The 24,773-nt window shown below is 35.8% G+C and overlaps 1 protein-coding gene across 4 annotated transcripts in view; it reads left to right on the plus strand.

The window, feature by feature from the left end:
- Positions 1-2,547: 2,547 nt before the first annotated feature.
- LOC131691842 (glucose-6-phosphate exchanger SLC37A2) overlaps positions 2,548-24,773 on the plus strand; it is a 54,514-nt gene continuing 32,288 nt past the window's right edge. The window contains exons 1-2 of one of the 4 annotated variants that reach the window (XM_058978517.1): positions 2,548-2,708; positions 2,815-3,022. In XM_058978517.1, coding sequence (XP_058834500.1) covers positions 2,895-3,022 — 128 coding nt within the window. In that variant the 5' untranslated portion in view covers positions 2,548-2,708; positions 2,815-2,894. Of the gene's footprint in view, positions 3,023-24,773 lie in introns of all 4 variants that reach the window. The other 3 variants (XM_058978516.1, XM_058978515.1, XM_058978518.1) reach the window with 3 other exon arrangements.

The raw sequence follows: 24,773 nt of genomic DNA on the forward strand, positions 1-24,773 counted from the left end.
GATTGATATTGTAAGTAACGTTTTCTGCAAGCGCAAGATTTAGTGGCTTTTTTAGGGCATTGTTTGCAATTTTCAATTTAAATTTCGACAAATTCATGCAATTCATCAGTATTATATTGTCATTCGCGTAATAGATCTCTATCAAATAAATTCTTACCATTCCATTTATGTGCTTGTAAACATACATGCAACAAAATTTTAGATTTTTGAAGTAATTGATAGATATTGCACCAGAAACCCTTCCTCTTCTTCAGATTCCGAAACCAACAATTATGTCCACCTTTTTGGTGGAAGAAATACGTATACCAACTCATATATAACATATACAGCTAAAAAAAGTTCTTCAGTACATCCCCTCTCCCTTTCCTCGGCTTAGGTACTTCTCACCCACCCCATCGTGCACAAAAACCACCCCATGACCATCTCCTTAGTGGAAGCTTATGTCAAAATTGAATTGAATTCATCGCTAATAATCACATTGAATGAATAGAACCCTCTTCCCAACCCTTTCGTGGTCCACTCCCATCAACCATTGGCTCAGTGGGAGAAATACATATATATATATATATATATATATATATATATATATATATATATATATATATATATATATATATATATATATATATATATATATATATATATATATATATATATATATATATATATATATATATATATATATATATATATATATATATATATATATATATATATATATATATATATATATATATATATATATATATATATATATATATATATATATATATATATATATATATATATATATATATATATATATATATACATATAGATTTCTTCAAAAACGTTAGTATGTTTCAGGACGCGATAGTCATAAACTTTATTGATTGTCTTCTAACGTCTGAATTTCACACTTCAAATTAACCATTGAAGTCATACTTTTAAGTAGAGTTTTAATGGGTAACATTTCCCGTTTCATCTGGTATTTCAGGGTCTTCAGTTGGACTACTCAAATAGCAAAAAATTATCCAGATACAGCAAAATGAAAATCAAATTTCTTTACTTGTAAATAAAACAAAAATTTCTTCACATAATTGAAAATATTGCAGATTACTATTCTGACCTAACCTTCTATGTGAATACAACGTGGTTGCTAAAGGTCAGATAAGACTAATAGGTACTCATATAAACATTTTTCGGATCAGCCAAGTGATACGGAAAGACGTACCCTAGCTTCCTCGAGAATTTCAAGGAAAAAACGTACACCCACGAGTTATATCAGCGTGCCTTCTATTTTTGAACAAAATGGAAGCCAAAACTTCTCCAATCTTCAAGCTGGCCAAGACGTGAAACTAAGATAACGATTATGGAGCCTGAATCAGAAAACTGGATGCAGCGAAAGAAAATTTAATAAGTCTAAACTTTTTTTTATATATCACATATGTATTGTATAAGTCCAGATAGATAGTATAAACCCAATTAAAGTCAAGATAGGTGGTTTAAAGCTAAGAACGACAATCAATTTTTTGAATAGAAAAGCTCACATTAGCTAGCTATATATTCAGGAGAATAGTGTTACTAGACGGTTGAACGTCGTACAACAGAGATTATTCATATAGATAATTCATGTGGGTTAAAGCATATTAGTAATCAGAGGTGTAGGTAAAGGTTTTAGAAAAACCCTTTCTTTTAAGTTAACACTTCCCTTCACAGAACCAGTGTGTCATGATTATACTACACAAAATAGTGATAAAAGATTAAATATTTATTTCAAGCAAATTATCGGTAATAAAAATAAATCAAAATAATATGTGAATAATGCCTATCAATCTTATAACAATATGAGCCTCGTAAAAACTGTTGAACACAGACGCCTCTGAAGTCGCCCAGAATCATTCAGGAATGAGTGTGGCATGGCACATGTAACGAAATAAGCGACTTAGCAACGCTGCATGTTCAACATAATCGTTTACTCGTTTTTCAGTGAGGATCCCATCATAAAATTTATCCTGTTTTTCCTGCAAATATAACAATTTATTTGATCCATCCACCACAAGTTGATCCAGTTTTGTCTTTTTGTTCCAGCTCACTTCACGAACCGTGGGGGGGGGGGATATTTTTTTTTTTTAATTTTTGCTCAGCTCACAATCCACTCTGTCGTTTTACCCGCTTACTTCACGAACCTAGCGGGAAAAAACATTGTTTTTGTTTTTATGCTCCGCCCACTAACCAATAAGTCTCCACCTTGTTGTTTTTTTTCCGGCTCACTTCACGAACCTAGCGGGAAAAAATATTGTTTTTGTTTTTATGCTCCGCCCACTAACCAACAAGTCTCCACCTTGTTGTTTTTTCCGGCTCACTTCACGAACTCGGCGGGAATTTTTTTAATTTTTTTTCAAGCTTTTTATTTTTTTCCTGCGGACTTCACACTTTTTATTTCCAACATTCACATGTAGATGGCGCGGCAGTAGAATATTTTTTTTCCCTGCTCGTTTTTTCCCGCCCGTTTGACCGAAGTCTTTTTCTTTAGTGGGAGTTCCTTTTGATCTGTCATATGACAGCTGTGTAAATGTAAACTGATGAAGCTAAACTAAAACACGAAACAGTTTCGTGCCCGCATCGTTTGCAGATGCTTTGTGGACAGTTTTATTATATTTTTGAAATGAATAAAATCTCATTCAATAGTTTTACGTAGAATAAAAATTGGTAGTTTGTATTATGTTGTAAATTATAATTAGTTTCTATTTTAAACTAATCGTTTTCCTGCAAAAGAATATTCGAGCAATCATTGTACCTTGTGATTTATTGTTATTATTTTGTTCTCCAAAGCGTTGCTGAAGCAGTATTTTGGAATTTTCAATCCGGCACTGGTAATTGGAAATAGGAACGGATCCTGAAGAATACTGTCGATGCCAGTGTTTCGTTCTAGCCGTAGAATCATGAGCACAAGCTATCCTAAGGCACCTCTAGGAGTAAGATTAGCGACTGCTCTCAGCGGATCGCTTTGTCCCCGATGGCAAGTCAATCGGCTTCTTTGGTGAGTAATGCATTTCCCTTAAAAAAAAAAATAAAACAGTGCTACACTTTGCGCTATGTGCAAACGTTGCAAATTGATTTGATTGCCATATGATTGTGTTGCTGTGTTTGTTCGACACGTCCCCCCAGTGACAGACTGCGAAGCTGATAACACGTTGATGACGCAGTGTTGTAAATGTACTAACAAGTTGATACTGCTGCATATTACCTTGGCATTCACTACTATTCAAGATTAGCTTAGGTCAATTGATGTGTGATTATTCCGTAAAACATGATGAGTTATGTTCTATCAAAGACCATGCGGTAGACTTGGGTGCAACGCCCAACTCCTACTTAGCAGAAGGCAAAGGACTTCACATTTCCTTTCGTTCATGTCCATATGAGCCTGCCTAGTTTTCCGTTCTAAGTTTATAACTGATTCGCTCTAGAATACCTCTCCGTCTTTCAATTTCATTGTGTTCGTTTCTCATAGTCTTAAATTTGTCGAACACAGCCAACAAAATCGATACGGTTAACCTTGCGGGAATCGAAACATAGTAACACTGATTATGATTACGATTCATTACAACAGTAATGTCGAACGGATTAAATACTATACAACTTTAATATAATTTTGAAGCATTATTATTCTTTGGTAATTGAATAGAACTTATCATTAACAAGCGCAAAGGTAAACCAAGGTAATAGAAGGATCTTTCTAATTCATTTTTTTCTAGCCAAAGGACAAGAGTTCGTTTTCGCTTCCTCGTCAGCAAACCAGAGCTTTTGTATTTGCTTCCTGGGACATCACTCTGGACAAGTCAGTTGCTTTAGGCATTTTCATGTGTCCTGTGTACTATGTTTGAATTTTTGTGTCTAACTAATGCTAATTTGGGTACTAGTTTAGATACATCGTCTAACTAGACACCCAGTTGGTGCCAGGCACTGACGAGATGCATTCGAAACACAAAAATAAAACTTAATAGTTGCAGTAGTAATCACGGCTCTGCAAGCAATAATTGCTATAAATAATTCGTGTCCGTTTCTTTTGTGAGTAAGGTGCATTGTTTGCGCGCATTTAGCGATCGCTGTTGTGTGGGAGATATTTTCGTGCACAAGTTTAGGAAAAGATTTAGCGAAAAGAATACTATCTGTCATTCATGGAAAGAGATAATGATAATTGCAGTTGACTTGTATAATGTAATGTTTCTCTATTGATAACTGGGGAAATGTAGAAACACATGAACTGGCTCAAATGGCACGTTCCCCATGTTAATCGGAGATTTCTCGACAAACATATGATTACGGCACAAATGCCAACTGTCAAAATTCACTTTGGTGGGAAATTTCGAACGAAAGGTTAATCGCCCAGTACATCCGTTCACGGAGTCTTTGTCGCACAACTTTATTCAAAAAAATCAGCATCCGCGAAACTACAGGATACAAAAGAATGAAATTCATTTGCGACCGATCGCAAAATAATCGGTCGGTGGTAGAGGTGTGCGCCGATGCATTTTTAATCGGCGGCGGCGTAAGCGACATTTTTGGCCGGCGGCGGCGGCGTTGGCGGCGTCACGCCGTTGGACCCTATCGGCGGCGGCGCGCCGGCGTGTGTCGGCGTGACGAATATTGACGCCTATGTAACTAAAAAAAATTCTTGACAGTACAATTCCTTTCCCAAATTTTCGGTTTCTATTGTAACAAACTTCACAGCACATACAAACAAACGTTACAGATTAAAGAAAATCTAAAAAAATCATCGCCCACAATGTACTAGCGACATCTGTTGAACACATTGCGCAAAATGTAATTCTCGCAACCATATCAATTTTTTTTTTCAACTGAAGCTCCAATAGTGCCCACCCTGCTTGCCAAATGCAAGATAATAAATGAAAGGTGGAACTATTTTTACAGTTGTAAAATTTGAAGAACGAAATAGAAAAATTGTCGATGTCGCATACTACGACTTCGCATGAAATAATGATTGCAATGGACAAATTTGAAGAATGCAGAGTAACGACTGTATTTCAATGACCCATAATAATTATTTATTGTTCTATATTTGAGAAATTAAGCAACGGTAAAACAGTTTTTGTTTTGTTTGAGGAAATTAATTGTTGTTCTCGTTTCATTGTTTTTTGTTTCTATTTAGTCATCATTACCGTAAGCCCGGTGACAATTGACAGCTCCCATATATTGAATTCATAAGCAAATTTTGGGGTGATTTGGTGATGTCATGGCGGCTCGAATGGAGCAAAATTTGAAAAAGGCGCATCCCATTTATTATTTTCCATATCTGTGGAAAATAATCAATTTAAGCATTTCTACCATTTCTTTTTGCTGCTAGAATTCTGATAAAAACACAAATTCTATTCAAAACCAATTGTTAAGCTTGGTGGTGATGTACTTTCATTGGCCAAAATGTTTTTCATTCACATTTCTCGAGATGAAAAGCACCAATGATTTAACGAATTAAAACATCACACAACAAGAAAACCAAAACATGTTTAGGAAGGAAGAAAGCCGGTTGTTAATAACGATGACTTTCAGCTAAATATATAATATGATTTATATAACTTTACTGACGGTTTTCAGTTAGGTATAAATTTATTCTCTAATAATAGTTTTCTTTATTCATATTTTGGAATAAGCTTTTTCTAAATGTTGTTCTAGCCGCATTGACGGCGTTCATAACACACGTAACGAAATACGCTTTTCTCCTGAAACTTTTTCGTTTTGTTGTTCGTGATACTCATACAGAGAAGGCATACTAGCGCCACCATCAAATCGGTGGTGCATATATGAAACAAGCACTATCTGTCAAGTTGTCCCTGGGTTGTTTACCGTCGCTCTTTTAGAATCCCGCAGATATCAGGTACCCTAAAACGAGGCGTTATTATTGGCATTACTGCGCAGAAATGTCACTTTTAATGATCGTGTAAGGACACCTTTCAAGGTAGACCCATTACTTCATTTTCCAGGCTGGTGTTAACTTTTACTTCTTGTAAGTACAAAATCGCCACGATGATAAGGAATACGATTCCATGGCACTACATTTTCTTACAACGTACGATCTGCTTCTATCTTGTGTGCAAAGTATACTCGATGTGCTGGAATCATACAGATCTACACCCTAACGAAACCTAAATATACAGTTACTATCAATCATAATCATTCTACGACTTGACGTATTAGCTCCTGTTAGGTTGAAACTGATCACTAAACAAGTCTGATTGAAAATGGTCTGAGCGTATCTCTAGTTTTCGTAGCACCTGCACCCCGCCAATTTCGCCAGCAGTTCCGGGGACCAACGAATTCTAATCCATTGCATACATTCGATACACCGAATCAATTAAATTACTAACATCCTGTCATGTGCTTACTCACCGATCGCCATCGTGTTGTAACTTAAGAAATGGTTGTGAACAACTCCCACCTCGGGCACTTCGACAAGAAGAAATTTCACATTTCCGGCCCATATTGTTTGTTTTGGTTTGCATGAGATTAAAAAGACCGTAACGTTTTCGGGTGGGTGCGGAAACTAAGTAACGCATTTAGCTCTGTGTCAAAATCTCTTCACTAACGCCACCGATTTGTAAATGAAATCGACCGTTTTTTTCTACGAGTGATGAAAATTCATCTCGTGTTACGTCTTATTTGTCTGTGATACCGGGCTGGTGCAACTGACACTGAAAATCTTTCTTGAGTGGGGCTAGATCACACGATGATAATTTATGAGACTAGAAATCATACCCTCTGCCTCGCCACATCTGTGCACCAGCGTCGCGAAAAGTCAAGATCACTTTGCTAACTATTCTTCGAGAAATTTTTTTTAAATAGGTCACGATTCAATCAATTATAAATAAACCTCGTATTGAAAATAATTTTTGTGTTTTCACAAAACTAGTTCACGCAAAAAAAGATGACATTATACTCAAATGTTTAGTAGGTGGTTGTGTCTGAATATGTTTAATATTTTTATGATTCTAATTCATAACTCGATGAAACATTGATTTGTATTAACTTTATTAACTAAAACAGTCAAGAATTGAACGACGTGCAACGATTTTCGTAAATTCTCATCGTGTTATCGTGATATCTTAGTCTTGAGCTTACCGTTGGACTTTTTACACAGAGTCACGTGTCTTATAGTTTTCTAAATTATTTCACGGACATGAATTGGGTTATTAAGCTATATATAGTTTTCCGTTCCATTCGATAAATTTTAGGTCCAATATACATAATATAAAATTATTTCAAAAAAAAAATTCGTTGTAATACGTAAAAACGATTTTTTTGTTTTTTAAAATAAATCTTATGTTAACTTGGCAACCATACATAGGAAAACTGCGGTTGTTTACATCTAGCCTATCACGACAACACCCAAAATGAAAAAAAAACTATATACAATGGATGGTGTTTATGTCAAATAATAATGCGGGAAAACCGAGAAAACATGCCTTAATTTTTTCTGACAGGGCATCATTTGTCGTGAAATTCGATATGTCAAATCCTTCCTATAGTGTCAAATCCAGACTGTCAACATATTTCTTTATTTTAAATTTTAATATAATTTTCACATTTCCAGAGTTGGAAAAAACATTGTTGCAATCACGAAAATCAGCTTTATCGATGTAAGTAATAAAAAACGACTTTTTTTTCTCATTTAATGACCCAATTGTGGCTAGGTAATGTATTTTGCTCAGCACAGTTTCATTTAATTCCGAACATTTCTCTGAATTTTAACAAAGGAATAACAGGGTTACAGGTCCTAGTAATGTCTTTGTACCTAATGCTCGTGCCTATGAGACTGGTTGCTAGTAGTTGTACACAATAGCTCACATAGAAATTTCAAAGCCAAAAAGCAGAGCGAATAATCCATGAATAATAGTCTGAGTTCCTTGTAATTGTTTACGTAAGTATAATAAGATTATGTGGAAAATTAATTACTTCATGAATTACATCATGAACAGTTTCACGAGCTCGACTGGTGAATCGTGTGTAGCATATTAGGAATTAAGAATCGGTTAAAAATCAATGAATTGATTACGTGCAAAGATTAGGATCAGGCACATAATCGTAAATTTCAGGCACATATATCTTGAAAGTGGAAGTCTTTTTTTATTTGTGGACCATTTCACGCACACGAATGGTGAATTGAAACTTATATGCTCGCAATCATAACCAGTTGACGAAGCGAGAATGGATCTTTGAATTATATAACGAGTGTCGTGTAATGGTTTTCGAGAAAATATCAAGATTAATTTAATTTTGTAATCCAACTAACGACCACTAACACCAAATAATGATCAATATGTGATAAATCATGAATCAGTTAACGTCGTATATTCGATTCATGGACAATATTCCTAGATTTGTGGATAAAATAATGAGTCAACAATTTTAGAGTTCTCGAATTGTCGGCGAGGGAAAAATGCATCGGCGGCGCGCCGCCGATCTACCGTTCAGCGTCGGCGTACGTTAAAAATTACCGGCGGCGGCGGCGTGGCGCGGCGGCGCACAGGTCTAGTCGGTGGGTCTATAACAAACTTTTATTTTGAAGTTTTTTATTTGAAAGCTTAGGTTTTACAAGGATATTAATTCACATTTTTGCCACTCAGTGGTGTTATAGCCATTGAAATAATGCTAAAATCGAGAATCTGGTGAAGTATTTCATTGTCTACAACTTTGTAGAACAATATTAATTGATATAAAATCATCCGAGAAAGTTCTTAGCATTTTATCAGCTTTTTGATTTGTACGAGGCCTACTGGCCTAAAATCGATTTGCAAGGACTCACAAAAAATTGTTCGGTTTAGTTGAACAGTGTTTCTCTTAGTCTCAAATTTGCCGAAAATAGCCAACAAAATCGATACAGTAGAACCTTGCGGCAATTAAAACATAGTAACAAATAAGGCATTGCGCTGAACCATACATTCAGTATACAGTCGTGATTCGCTGGTTGGACACTTTTTAACTGGACCGCTTTTTGGTTGGACCATTGTCCAACTAAAAAGCATCTGAACGTCAAAATCTCGAGTCAAATTTACTTTGACAATCAATCTGACAATATTTAGAGATATGAACAGATGTATTTACACTGCCAACATCTCCTTTGGAGAGTTTTTGACATTTGTCAGTCGGTCCAACTAGCGAATCAAATTCGTTAGTTGGACAAGGCTGTGGCCCAACCAGCGAATCACGACTGTATTCTCCTAATAATTTAAATCTGTTTATTGAAGATTTCTCGTGTAATATAAGATAAGAGCGGAGACCGTATCCCAAGAAAACTGGAAACTCTATCCAGAATCTGGAGACAGTTATAGCAACACCTCTTTCTGGTAAAGGTGGTAATTTCAATATATACTTTTATATTGGGCTTCCTATTTTCGTACAACATACAAAACTTTTATTTCTCATTGACTATTGCGATTTCTGTTCAGCGCATAGCGATTCCGAAATTTCTTCGCAAAGAGAATTATGACAGTAGGCTTTGGCACCTTTCTCCTAGGTTATGTGAACATTGCTCCTTTTAAAGTCAAACTGTGATTGGAGTACAAGAAAAGCCTTGTAGGTATATCGTTCGATGAACAGATATCCTCCAATTTGAACTTGATATCCTCCAGACTTGAACCTAAATCTTATAGAATTATATTTTTATCCATCATTTTTATACTAATTTTGAAACGCTCAACCAGGATCCTCAAATGATTAAAAATCTAATCGAGTTTGTTCAAATGTAAAGGATTAAATTTAAGCCAACTGTATCTTACAAGATGTTGAAGAACTAGGAAGTTGATTCAAGGTTTTATCAGCCATCCTCCAGAACGAGGTAAGAAATGAAGTAGAAGAAACGAATATAGTTTTCCGTTCCAACTTTACAACTGATTCGCTCTAAAATACCTATCCGTCATTCAATTTCGCTGCTTTCGTTTCTCTTAGTATTCAAATTGCTGAAAATAGCCAATAAATCGATACAGTAGAACCTTTCGGCCATTAAAACATAGCAACAAATCTAAAACTTAGACAAAATTTTAATAACTTTCCCGGACGATTTTGGACCGATTTATAGCTGGTCAAGGCTTCTGTCTGTCACGATTACGCATACTTCATAAGATAAGTCTGCAAAACGATAAAATCAGATTCTATCACAATTGCGCATTGTTAAGGTCCCTAAACCCCACATTTTTTCTACAGAAAGTTATTTTCTATCATGAACGGTTTTCGCTTTATTCTAATTTAAATGTGTCTGTTAAGTTACACAATTTTCGCAGTGGGTTTCGGAGGATGCCCGACTAAATTGAAAAAGTGTTCTGTTCCGTTGGCCCTTGAATTTGCGATAACACAGTTTTAACCCATTATAACCCAGCTATGTTAAAACTTTTGATAATTTATAAAATATTTCGTGAGCCCTCATATTATACCGAATTAAGTATGGGAAAAATAAAATAACCTCTTTGAAACGTTTTATTGCGCGAAAAACAAGCGTATGAAATTTCATACACTGGGCTGATAGGGTATCAAAAAATCATTACAGAGAAATTTCGGCCAATGTCCTTATATTTAGCATAAAATCGAATAATATCTTCAACCTTGCGAGATCATTAATTTACCGGCTTTTTTAATGATTTCAATACTTTACCTCTTTCGTGCCGTTTTGTCGCATGATTGGTTCGTCGCATCAAATCATCTTTCCCTCAATCTTTGCAATTATTTTAAGAAAAAGAACATTTTCTTACAAGAATTTACATAAAAAGTATTCTGGTTTTGTAACGTATTAAGCATTTGTTAACCTTGAATGTACTGATTCAACGTCAAAATCAGCGAGAAAGTTTTGAATCCCCTTCGGGTCCTAAAGAGGAAATAATTTTTCCTTAGGAAAAAAGATATCGGTGCAGCCTAGCGCATGAAATATCATACCTTGAACTACCAGCAGAATTTTCGCAATTGTTTCACCAATTTCTTCCATTTTTTCGCACTGAGCCACATCTTTCACACCTCTCATGGCCACTCGTTCTCAATCCGAAACAAGAATTAGTGATTTAGAAGAGAAATTTAATAATATGTTTTGTTCATATTTTGATTTGAATTTTGTCTAACTATGACATTCGAAAACACAATTAAATTTTATAAAACAAGATTATTGAACATACACACTATAAATTATAGGGTATTATTTAACGTTCACAGAAGACCAGAAGTTTGAAAACGCCTTTATTGTATAACAAGTATGATCCTGAAATGTGTTGTTTTTGCGTATAAAATTTCATACGCTAGGACATAATGGGTTAAGTTGAAGCTTGGAGAACAAGGAAGAGTTTGAAATATAGTTTTCTCGAAGAAAAATATTTTTTTCCGATTTAATAGAGTATTCTCAATGATCTGTCACGTTACAACCCAAATCTGTCACGTTACAGTTGTGTATTTTTAATGAAGTAAGGATATCAGGACAGTCGCTCACAAATCATCCTTGTTCTGGGAGCTGAGCATTTACGGGAAATTTCATGTTTATTCTGAAAAACACAGTGGTTTTGATGAACAAACGTGAATAAGTTTTGAAAAGATCGTAATTCCACTACGGAAGAAGAAAATATAAAACAACTTGAAAACAGCTGACAATTTTTCAAGGGAGTTTTGAATTAAAAAAACATTTTGAAATTCATTCAGATGTTGCAAATTAAATGAAAATTTGAAAAATGTTTAAAGTTTTACATTTCTTACAAAAGAAATGTATAGGATTCGCTCAAACTTTGAAAACTTTGTCCAAGGCCCGGAGGGCCGAGTCTCATATACCAATCGACTCAGCTCGACAAATTGAGACAATGTCTGTATGTGTGTGTGTATGTGTGTATGTATGTATGTACAAAATGTCATGTAATTATCTCGCCAATGGCTGAACCGGTCTTAATGAAATTAGTTTCAAATGAAAGGCCTAACGTTGCCATTCGACACTATTATTTTTGATTTTCCATATATTGTTTACTTTCTGAGATATGGGCGGTTTTGTCAAAACACAGCAGGTTTTTTGCAAATAACTTCCGTGCAATACAATATTGTCCCACAAACTGCACATAAATAGCTATAGCTTGTAAAAATACCTTTCTAACAAGATATAGATTGTCTAAATCCGTGCACGAGCGGCGGAGATATTGAACTTTTTGTATTTTTAGTCCTCGCTTACCAATTTCCACTAACTAAAAATGAGATTGTTTCATACAGAGTATTGCTTTACTGGTGTTTTAGGGGCAAAACTAAACCGATTTTGAATATCGGGGTATAAAAACACATCTACGTGATTCAAGGAATTCGATGTTGAGAACATTTTGTGAATAACCTTTATAATAAATTAACTATTTCTCAAAAATCAATATATATATATATATATATATATATATATATATATATATATATATATATATATATATATATATATATATATATATATATATATATATATATATATATATATATATATATATATATATATATATATATATATATATATATATATATATATATATATACAGGGTGTTTGGTTCATGGTTAAGAATCTCTCGTGGGGTGATAGACTGCCATATTTGGAGAAAAAAATTATTTATGATAATAATGTAAGAAATCAATTTATCATAACAATATACCTATAAAAATAATGTCACCGCATTAACCATCATTTCCCATTCATCACACGCCTCCCCCCCCCCATCTCTCTCTCTCTCTCTGTCTCTCGTCTATCGCATCTATCTAGCTATTTCTGTATCCATATCTAAGTTGTGTGATTAGATCTTCTGCCAATCTGAAATATTTATTAATTGTAATTGCGAAGGTTTGAGAAAACAACAAACTATTTTTTGTCTGCTGCTACATCAACTCAATTTTAATTCAATTGATTTCAAAGCCTGTATCTACACTATAATTAAGGAAATTCGTGGCTATATCAGAAAAATATTTGGCTTAACTGGGTAATATGAAAGTTTGACGATGAAAATTTTCAATATAGACATTCCACGTGCGATATTTAAACTATTCGTATCTCTATTGAATTTTGAATGAAATATATGTTCAACGACTGAAAGCTGAAGCCAGCAGGATTGGACTTGCTATCAACGTTTCGAAGACAAAATACATGAGAGGAAGAGGTTCTAGAGACGACAATGTGAACCTCCCACCCGAGTTCGGATTGACCGTGACGAAATCGAGATGGTCGACGAATTCATGTATTTGGGCTCACTGGTAACCGACGACAATGATACCAGCAGAGAAATTCAGAGACGGATCTTGGCGGGAAATCGTGCCTACTTTGGACTCCGGAGGACGCTCCGGTCGAACAAAATTCGCAGCCGCACGAAGTTGATTATCTACAAGACGCTGATTAGATCGGTGGTCCTCTACGGCTACGAGACCTGGGCTATGCTCGTGGAGGACCAACGCGCCCTTGGAGTTTTCGAACGAAAGGTGTTGCGTACCATCTATGGTGGCATGCAGATGGAAGGCGGAACGTGGCGCAGGCGAATGAACCATGAGTTGTATCAGCTGCACATTCGTTGTATTGGTACGAACTTTCATGAAAAATAACGGATCAAAGACCAAAAATACCAACAAATTAGATCCAGGAAAAGAAGTCTCCCAAAGTACCCACTCTCGATGCGATTGGTCTGTATAGGACTTAATTATCCATATTTCCTGTACGAGAATTCCGAACGAAACAATATGAATATGAAGGATGAAAGGAAATAGACTGCATTGCAATCAACTGAATGCACGGCTTTTATGCTATCGACATAGCCTAGACATTTCACACTATTTACTTCAATGCAAATAAAAACTTTGAAATATCAACCTGTCTCATTCACGAATCGCATTCTCCCTGTCGTTCTCTGTTCAAGGGACTTGAAAGCACATGTGACCTTGTCTCACTTGACTATATTCAATTGCGCGTTAAAATACTGGACCAGTAAATTCTATTCTGTGCATCAATCTTTTTTTTTCGGGAATAAGTGACCAAAAAGTAAACTTCGAATTCCAAAGCAAATTGAACGTTCCAGGTTCCTGATAACTAATTAGGGTCCAACAATAAAGTAGAAACACCAGATAATCTTAAAACGACGCCGTCAAGTAAAGAAGCATGAAAACAAAAAGAATAAAACCAAAAAAAGATGGAAGCCCTATAAAGTCCATTGCATATTTATTAGCCTTTTCTCAGAAGATGGGATTTTCAAAAACATTTCAAAACTTTCTGATGCAATGGTTTTCAAATTAGTACAATCCGGTTTATTCATTTTCTTTATTCAAAAATGTTTTTAGCTTCAAATATTTGACCATTTCATTTTAATTAATTATTTAATTCCGCATCTTTTTATTCGTTTTGTTCATCTGCGTTAATTTTACTTATTCCATTCGTTTCATTCTTTGGATTCACTCTGATCAGTCTATTCTTTTTGTGCATTTTACTCATATCATTCATTTAACTTTTTTTATTCATTGTATGCATTTCATTCATTTTTTCCAGTTTATTGTTTTTGTTCAGTTTCCTCATTTTAATAATCTTTAATAATCAGTTTTTATCATTTCATCCAAAAAATTTATTTGATTCAATTTATTTCTTTATATAAATTTATAACCTTTTACCATTGTTCAATTTTTCATTTTAATCAATGCATTTAATTCTGCTCATTTTTCTTCTTTTTATTCATTTATCACTTCAGCTCATTTTGTTTATTTGATTCGTTTGTTTTATTTATGCATTTCATTTATTTTTTACTTTATTCATTTTGTTCATCCATTCTTTTTATTCATTTGATCCATTTCATTAATTCGATACGATGTATTCACTGGATGAATTAAATCAATTTGATTCATTTAATTCATTTGATTCATTTGATTAATTTGACACCCAGTTGGTGCTAGTTACTGACGAGGAGAATCCGAAACACTAAAACAAAAACCGTACGTTATGTAAGGTATGTGTCCTTATGCACAAAAAATTTGGATTCGTCCAAAACTTTCCCATTTGGGAATTTGCATAATTTCAGGCGTTTGGGTCTTCTAACCATAAGACAGTTTCGGTTCATATTCTTCGTCGGCAAACAGAACTTCTGTGCTTACTATCGAGACATCACTCGGTATAAGCCAGTTGTTTAGTGTTCACGCAAGACGTGTGACTTTTTGGATTTTAGTGTCTAGTGTTGGGAATCACGTGATTCATGTGATTCATTCGATTCATTTGATTCATTTAATTCATTTGATTCATTTGATTCATTTGATTCATTTGATTCATTTGATTCATTTGATTCATTTGATTCATTTGATTCATTTGATTCATTTGATTCATTTGATTCATTTGATTCATTTGACTCATTTGATTCATTTGACTCATTTGATTCATTTGACTCATTTGATTCATTTGATTCATTTGATTCATTTGATTCATTTGATTCATTTGATTCATTTGATTCATTTGATTCATTTGATTCATTTGATTCATTTGATTCATTTGATTTATTTGATTCATTTGATTCGTGTGATTCGTGTGATTCATTTGATTTATTTATTCATATCTTCAATTTTATGCATTTCATGTTCAGTCATTCGTTTTATTTCATTCAATTTGTTAGTATGAGTCAATTTATTCTATTAATCTTATAACTATTTCTAAATATAATTTTAATTTTTATTTAATAACCTAATCTAATTTGATTCGTGTATATTTTAATTTTGATTTACATTAATTTTTCTACTTATTTTGTGAATTTAAAAACCTATTATTTCATTTTTTGCTTTACTTTTTTATTTCGGTCGTTTTGTTGATTTCTCTAATTTATTCAGTTTATTAGAGATTTTATTCGTGCAAGACTAGAAACTGTTTTCATCCCACCTCTAGTTGGGTGCCTACTTCTCGTGAGTTCTGCAAACTAATCCAATAGTGAAATGTGTAAGAAATGTCTCATCTCACTGCTAGGTGGATTAAATCAGTTTTTGTTATAAAATCTATTATTTTTTATTATTTTCTCCATAATGCAATTATATTATATTTGAACTTTATTTATCTGCAATTATATTTTAACGTGATTGTTTTTTGCGTTTGGTATTTGTAAAAAACTTATTAACTGGGTGTATTTTCGTTACCTGATATTCTTGTTAAAAGAAAAATAAAATATTTTAGAAAAAAATGCATAAGGGGGGGGCGTAAGGATTTTAGCGTGAAAAAAACACTTTTTTTGCGAATTTGTTTTAGAAATTTGAGTGAAGCGAATTGACCAAATTATTGTATGCACAGAAGGTAATATATCATTTCAATAACATTCTGTAATTTTTATTATGCAAAAATATTGACAAGCGACTCGGTAACGAAGCATTTTGTAGAACATCTCTAGAAAAACCTGTTTTAATCCACCTAGAGGTGCAATTGTGCCTTTCTCATTTCTCCAAACTATGATTTAATAGCTGGTTCGTACAATATAACATTATGGAAATGTCTTTCATTCTTATTACACTTGGTAAGTATATATAAGAGCACCTTTTTGCATTCATCGCGGTATCGGTTTGAATCGGAGTTTTCTATGTGATCGCACTCCACAACCCGTAACTCCGGAGCTGGAAGTCGGATGGAGATGGAATTTAATATCAGTTTCCGGGGACGCAACACCTTTCATTTGAGACTAAGTTGATCAAATCGGTCTAGCCATTTTCGAGAAACCAATATAACCGTTATTCTGAATTTGGATGCTTCCGGATCCGTCGATGGTGGCCAGTGTGGCCAAAGGGACTTTGAATGACTGTTGGTGACCTACATCTACAAATTGAACAGTTGTGTTTACATTTTGGAAAAAAATTCACCTTGTTACAGTCATCGCAGAATTCGTTAGAATCGGGACTGCGTGATCGTACGTATCACCCTGTAATTCAGGAACCAGAACTCGGATCCACACAAAATTCAACAGCAGCTGATGGACCTTTCATTTAAAATCAAGTTTGTCAAAATTGGTTCAGAAAATTCCGAGAAGCCGATGTGGACAAATCAACAAATTTTGTTTTGTAACCATACTCTTCAACTCGTAATCCAGAACAAGATGTCGGTTGAAAATGAAATTCAATAGCAACCTATGGGAATATTATACCTTTCATTTGAATCTTAGCTTGTAAAAATCGGTTCAGCCATCTCCGAGAAACCGATGTGGACATTTTGTTAACAAATCCGCACATACACACACATACATACATACATACATATATACATACATACATACACACATACATACGCACATACATACACACATAAATACACACAGATATTTTGCTATCTCGGCGAACTGAGTCGAATGTTATATGAGACTCGGCCCTCTAGGCCTCGGTTAGAAAGTGGGTTTTTGGAGCAATTGCATAACTTTTCTATATGAGAAAGGCAAACGAATAATATTTAATTAGCTTAATTAGCATGAGTTCAATGTTATCTTCATGTGATTATATTATGAAATGTTGGTGGAATGGGTTTGAAAGTGGAGGGAATGGGGGTTAGTAGAGTGGGAGTGGAGGATGCGTCAGAAATTCTTCATCTTATTTCGGTATACGGGGTGGATGAAGGAAATGCGGGCGTGAGGGTGGTCCAAGGGGAGGGGAGTGATGAAGGAGGGAGGTGTAAGGGCAAGGTGGGGGGGGGGGCGGCGACGCAATACTCAACTGCATATTTTGCTTTCCATTTGAGACTTGGTTTGAGAAAATCGGTTCAGTCATCACCGAAGAACCGATGTGACGTTAATTGTGGAATATGCCCGAAATTCCGGAATCGTCGATAGTGGACAATATATTCAAAGAATGTTTGATTGGCAATCAGTGATCTAGATCTGCGATTAGAAGTAATTTGGTGACCATTTCAATAGCTTTTAGCTTCTGAGGCATTACGATTGTACCGATTTATATGGGAAATTCCAGTTTATACTTACTAACACCCCTGTAACTCCGGAAGCAAGACTCAGAACCGAGTGAAATTCAGCAGCAGTCAATGGCATTACTGTATCCTTCATTTGAAATCAAGTTTGTAAAAATCGGTAGAGAATTCGTTGGGGAATGGGTGTGATATTAGCTTAGGAACTTGGCGGGTTCCCCGGGGGCGTCATGAACCGTCATAGGTGGCCAATGCGGTCAAAGCTGCTTTGATTGATCATTAGTGATCCAGACCCGCAAACTAGAGTAATGTTACATCAATTTTAATATGTTTTACATCATTTGAACATCATGGTGGTACCAGTTTATATGGGAATTTGCTGTGTGACCGCACTCTTCAACCCGTAACTCCGGAACCGGAAGTCGGATCAACAAAAAATTCAATAGCAGCTTATGGGAGCATTATACCTTTCAGATGAAACTAAGTTTGCAAAAATCGGTTCAGCCATCTCTGAGAAAATTGTGTGAGTTTAAATGACACACACACATACACACACATACATACACACACAGACATTTGCCGATCTCGACGAACTGAATCGAATGGTGTATGACACTCGGCCCTCCGGGCCTCGGTTGAAAAGTCGATTTTTACAGTGATTGCATAGCCTTTCTTTATATGGGGGCCGTTCATAAACCACGTAGACTCATAGGGGGGACGGGGGGTCGGGCAAAAGTCTACGTTGGTCTACGAGGGGGGAGGGGGGATCTTTGAAAAAGTCTACGTAGAATTTTATTTTTTGTTATTCTCGTATTACTAATTGTAAATGGGACTTAAAGAGAGTTGTATTCAAAATATCGGTCTATTCAGCTAGGTGTATTTATGCAGACACTTCAAAACTAGTACACTATTGAGGTAACTACTCGTTAAGCGACCACTCAGCCCAGAACCCACGTTTTTTTTTGGAAAACCTGACACGTTGTTGTTTCTTGCGTATATTTTGATATAGTTTTGATCTAGGAATAATACAAAATGACAGTTCCAAAGACGATAGCCCCAAATTCCTCTCGATGGAAGATTTTGACTGTGAAACCATCTGAGACACCACTAGTTAGCAAACATGCATGAACCATTAAATGCATGAACCATACAAAGTTAAAAAATGGTCAAAGTTAAGCATTAAAACCACCATTGTAACAATTAAACACCCAATTTTTAACAATAAGTGGATTAATTTTTTTAATTTTTTTTTATTGATTTCGGTAGATAAAGCAGTAGTGCAGTAAACAAAGTGTTTACTCGAGTTAATCAGTTTCTCTTGCAATCATGTACACTGATTTCAAAATCTTTAAACACCCGTTAAATTTTACGTCTTGACCCTACGCAACTCAGTGCAAACCGGTTCTACTATCAGGAATCAGTAGCGTCTGGCTCAAATGGCACGTTCCCCATGTTGATCGGAGATTTGTGCCTTGCCAAGAATCGTCTTTTCATCATTCTCCTGATGGGAAGGATTGGGGAAGTGGTAAGGTTAGGGGTAAGGAAAACAACGACACAGAACAATTAAAACAGAGCATTCTGCACCCCCGGAGTGATGCTGAACGATCTGCAGGTGCTACAATAGCAGGAATAAAACTTCCAACCCCCAGAGGGATTTAGAACCTCTACTCAAACAGTGAGCGGATATATCAACACCCCCGAGGGGATATTGAGATAACAGAACGACAACACCCCCGAAGAGATATTGTCATTCAAATACGGGTAAAAAACTATAGCTCTTTACCACACTGGGTTAGGAACAAAAGCATATCCTTAAATTTCAGCTCTCTGTACATAGGTTCATCTATGTATGCAGCACCAAAAATCCGGATGCGCAATTGCATTAATACAGGGCAATTGCATATCAAATGATATGATGTTCCGTAATCGGATTCACAAAGATCACATGAATAATACTCAGCGCGCTGAATAGTAGCCATGTGATAATTGAGTTTGCATTGTCCAGTCAGTGCCCTGACCAGAATACTGCAGTTGTGCTTGGAAAAATGCAACAAAGCCTTTGTTTGAACGCAAGTTTGCAAGCTACGCCAATGGTTGGCATGTTCGAATGCAGCCCAAGAGCGAATCTTGTGCTTTATCCAACTTATTGACAGTGGTAGAACTGGTTCTGGACCAACAAAATCAGTCGCAGCGCCAGCTCTAGCCAATTCGTCCGCCCATTCATTTCCAGTAATACCGTAATGACCGGGTACCCATAGAAGGTAGATAGCATTTGAAATGCTAAGTTCTTCGATTTGAGTTCGACATGCGATTACTAATTTCGATCTCGAATCTGCCGAACTAAGTGCTTTCAGGGCAGCCTGATTATCAGAGCACAAATAGATTCTTTTACCGCAAATTCCCTGTTGAAGTGCGGATTGTATGCCACACAGAATCGCAAAGATTTCTGCTTGGAATACGGTACAGTATCTACCAAGCGAATGAGATTGGTTTAATCTCATCTCATGACAATAGACACCAGCACCGGCTCGGCCCTCCAACAAAGAACCGTCCGTATAACAAACTACGTATTCTTCAAGTTGTCGCTCCATCCAGCCAGACAGCCATTCCTCACGAAGAGGAATTCTCACATTGAAAGTTTTAGAAGGAAAACTACATGTGAGTGTAAGGTCACTGGGAGCAAGTGTATATTCATCCCAAGTAACCATTTGGGGCCACAGTCTTGTGTGGCTAGTTACACGATCTATTGGGTTACTGTTCCAGAGCCCAGTAACCTTAAGCACAAGAAAGTGCTTCTTGTTTCAGAAACACATGTAGTGGTTTTATGTTCAAGAGTGCCTCGAGAGCAGCAGTAGGTGTTGTCGAGAACGCACCAGTCATCGCCATCAAGACCATCCTCTGAAGATGGTTTAACTTTGATTGGATTGTCATGACTTCTCCCTTCTGCCACCAAACAAGGTACCCGTATGCCAGTATTGGTCTAACAATTGTTGTGTAGATCCACTGAATGTACTTGGGTTTGAGTCACCAAGATTTGCCGAAAGCCCGTCTACATTGGCCAAAGGCCATGCAAGCTTTCTTGATCCTGAAATCGATGTCAGCTGTCCAATTAAGTTTTGAGTCGAGAATTACCCCAACGTACTTAACTTGATCTTCGACAATAATTTCAGAGTCAAAAAACTGCAATGGACGAGCTCCGGTTGTAACCCTTCGTTGCGTGAAAAGCACCATTGAGGTTTTATTTGGATTAACTGATAGTCCAACATGAAGATACCACCGCTCAACAACACATAAGGCTTGTTGCATCAAATCAAAAAGTGTGTTAATGCAAATACCGGTGATCATTATATGATAATCATCAGCGAAACCATACGTCGGAAACCCAAGCTCATTTGGTTTTCTCAACAAGCTATCGGCGACAAGGTTCCATAGAAGTGGTGACAGCACACCACCTTGAGGACATCCGCAGACACTCAGTTTCCTTATCTCTACTTGTCTTAACGATGAGCACAGATGTCGGTTGCTAAGCATTGCGTGTATCCAGTTCGTGATATATGAAGGTACTCCATGATCTCGTGCTGCTTCCAAAATGGATTCGAAAGACACGTTGTCAAAAGCACCTTCAATATCGAGAAAAACTCCTAAACTTGATTGCTTTTGTGAAAAAGCTTTGTCAATGTTGTAGACAACATTGTGTAACAGGGTGGTAGTAGACTTCCCCCGTTGATATGCATGTTGCATTGCATGCAGCGGGTGCTCGCCAAAGCTACCATCCCGAATGTAGTGGTCGATTAAACGTTCCAACTAAACTAAAGTTTCTCTTGCAATCATTTACACTGATTTCAAAATCTTTAAACACCCGTTAAATTTTACGTCTTGACCCTACGAAACTCCGTGCAAACCGGTTCTACTATGTTTATCTTCGAAAATATTTGGAATCAAACTTTGATACTTTGCGATAATACTCTCAGATGATATGGCTATTAATTACATAAGAAAAATAAATATTTTTGGGAAGATTTAAATAGCTTCGTTCCCATAATCAAATAAGGCAATTTAGAGTATCTTATTATCTTAGAAATATTGAAATTTGTTCACCAAAAGTGAAATTTGTGTGCATGTTTGTTTTATCATTTTAGTCTACACATCGACAGTATTATTTTGTCATTGTTTCTTATAATTTAACAATTTTGAATGCACCAGTAAGGCTCAAAAAGTGTTTAGCAATTCTGCATTGTTGGTGTAGGTCGCACTTCGGCCAAAATTTAAACTAGTTATAGCAATATATCTTTTTACATATGCTTGAGTGACTAACCTTGAAAAGAAGTATTCCGCTACACCTTGAATTGGTATTAATTGATTCGATCAATTATAGACAAAAAACTAAAGTGAAAAACCTTTCTTTAATATTTAGAAAGCTTGAAATAAATCTGAACCCTAATTTTAATTGAACATTATAATGTGCTTCTTGCTAATTTCACATTTCTCGCGAATAAAAAAATAATAAAAGTCTACGTAGACTTTCGGCGTGGGGGGGGGGGGCTCGGTAAAAGTCTACTAAGGTCTACTAGGGGGGAGGGGGGGGGGGGTTCAAAATTCCCAATTTTCGGTCTACGTGGTTTATGAACGGTCCCAAACGTAAAAAGTTACATCAGAATCGAAGATGGTCATTTTTTGACGTAATGTAATCAATCTTGATGGAATTGCTTTACAGCAGAAAATATCTGTCACGTTACACAAGGGCAGCTGATCACCCCAACACATTTGATCTATTGATTCTCGCTTTTACGGCAGGATACGATCACCGTCGCCAGTGGGGTAATCATATGTTCTTTCTGGGATGTCGTCATACCCAGGGATAGCATAAGGGTTAGTGCATTGGGCCGGAGTCTCAAAGGTTGCGAGTTCGAGTCTCGCCTCGGAGGGAATTTTTTTCACATGATTGCTTAGCTTCACTCACCATTTCCGATCGTTTTTCCCCGTTGGATACCACCAGTCCTAAATAAATGACAGGCAAAAAAATTTTTTTGGGCTCGCCATCCATATTGTTTAATATTAGAGGATACATACATACCAAAAAATAGTTTGACGCAAAATTTTGTCTGTGGTTGCCATTTTCCGAGCCTTTCTCATGTAGACAATGAGATTGCTCATTAGATTCTCAATTTTTAGTAATATGTAAATGTCTATAGCTATATCTAGTGCAAAATGTGAAACAGTTTCAAAGTTATTCTGGAGCCCACGACTGATTATTTTACATTTGGTTGCAAATGAAAGAGAAAAGTCCATTCTATCATATACTGAAGTTTTAGAGATCCCGTTTTTTTTAATAAACTTGTTCTACCAAACACACCGTGCCGTTGATAGCAAACAAAAGAGACAAGTTTTTTTCTTTCGTTCACTGTTATGCACCATGTTTGGATAATAACCATTTCTCCAGGATTTCTCAAAGCGAATTTTGACATTTGGCTTTTGCGCCCTAATCATATGTTAACTAAGTGGACGGCAATTTGATACAGCACTTCAGCTGAAAATAGCAATTCAAGAGCCTTAGGAATAAATTGGCATCTCTATCCCTGAATCATTTATTGATTCAATCCCACGAAGTACTAAGATGCCAATTAAATTCTAATTTGTGAAATGTGAATGCTTGATTCGGATTTGTGCGGTATAATCATTTGATATGAGTTGTTCGTAAAAAAATATTCAAAAATAAGCAGCATAACAATAAAGTTGACATATGATCCATGTGAGTATGAAAAACATATTTCCGTGATTACCGTTCAAAGCACACGACAGATTAATTTTTATAGCTTTACATGTGCTGTTCACCGATTATATTATTGGTTTAGCATGATTTGTAATATCAGAGAATATTTGCTCGGAAGGAATGTTATTTACTGATAACAGGAGCCTTTGAACTGAAATTGATAAATCTGAAGAAGACAAAACAAGCCAGGTAGTTAGATCAATGATTTTTTTCCCAATGGTTAAGAATAATTGTATTTAGTACATGTAAATTGTAGAACTATTACTATGACCTATATTATTCGTGACTTAGTTCACTAGGGTTTTACAAGTTTTGAAACTTTGCGAGTGTACACATCTTTGATGACCTTTGAACAGTGTCATGATCTTGCCTCTATTCCATGTTCATACTGTATTATCCCATGAACGGTTGTGCCCAGAGTTAAAAATATTCAAATTCATTGAATGAAAATTGATTATATTCAGCCGCATTCATTTTCAATATTCAATGACGCAGTTGAAAACGTCGAACGAACAAACCGCCCATTCATCCATGCAGGTTTTCATTCGGCTCCGATTATTACACGAAGCGACCGTGCAGCAACGACTCAAACGCATCAAAGTAGACCCTGGCACAATGTAAGCGATGATGTTTGTTGTTTCATATGCTTTATCGGCATTTGAAAACATTTTCCTAGATAATTAGTGTAATGAATATATTGTACGATAATCAACTGAATGAATAAGACGGATAGTTGAATGAATATTTTTTCTATTCACCGCGAGTCGCAACAGGCTCATTTTCAGCCGTCAAAAAAGAGCTTCGATTATTTTTAACTCTGGTTGTGCCAATGAACTAAAATCAGTTAAACAACAGAAATATGAAAACAAGTCTTGTTGATTTTAGTTTATATCCTAGAAACAACAGGAAAATTATAATATTGATAAGAAACTCCAAGCTGTTTTCTTACACCGCGATTCCATTCGACGAGTCTATAATCTTGGCTTATCATTTGTTTTGTATTCCTAGTTCGTATAGGTATGTGACTACTGCAGTATAGCAAGCTATCACGTGTTTGTGTCGCGATTCGATCGTCTGCATGAAACGGTTTGGGTATATGTTCAGTAAGTCTCGTTTTACCCCATG

This window comes from Topomyia yanbarensis, chromosome 3 (assembly GCF_030247195.1).
Source record: "Topomyia yanbarensis strain Yona2022 chromosome 3, ASM3024719v1, whole genome shotgun sequence".
Classification (NCBI taxonomy): Eukaryota; Metazoa; Arthropoda; class Insecta; order Diptera; family Culicidae; genus Topomyia; species Topomyia yanbarensis.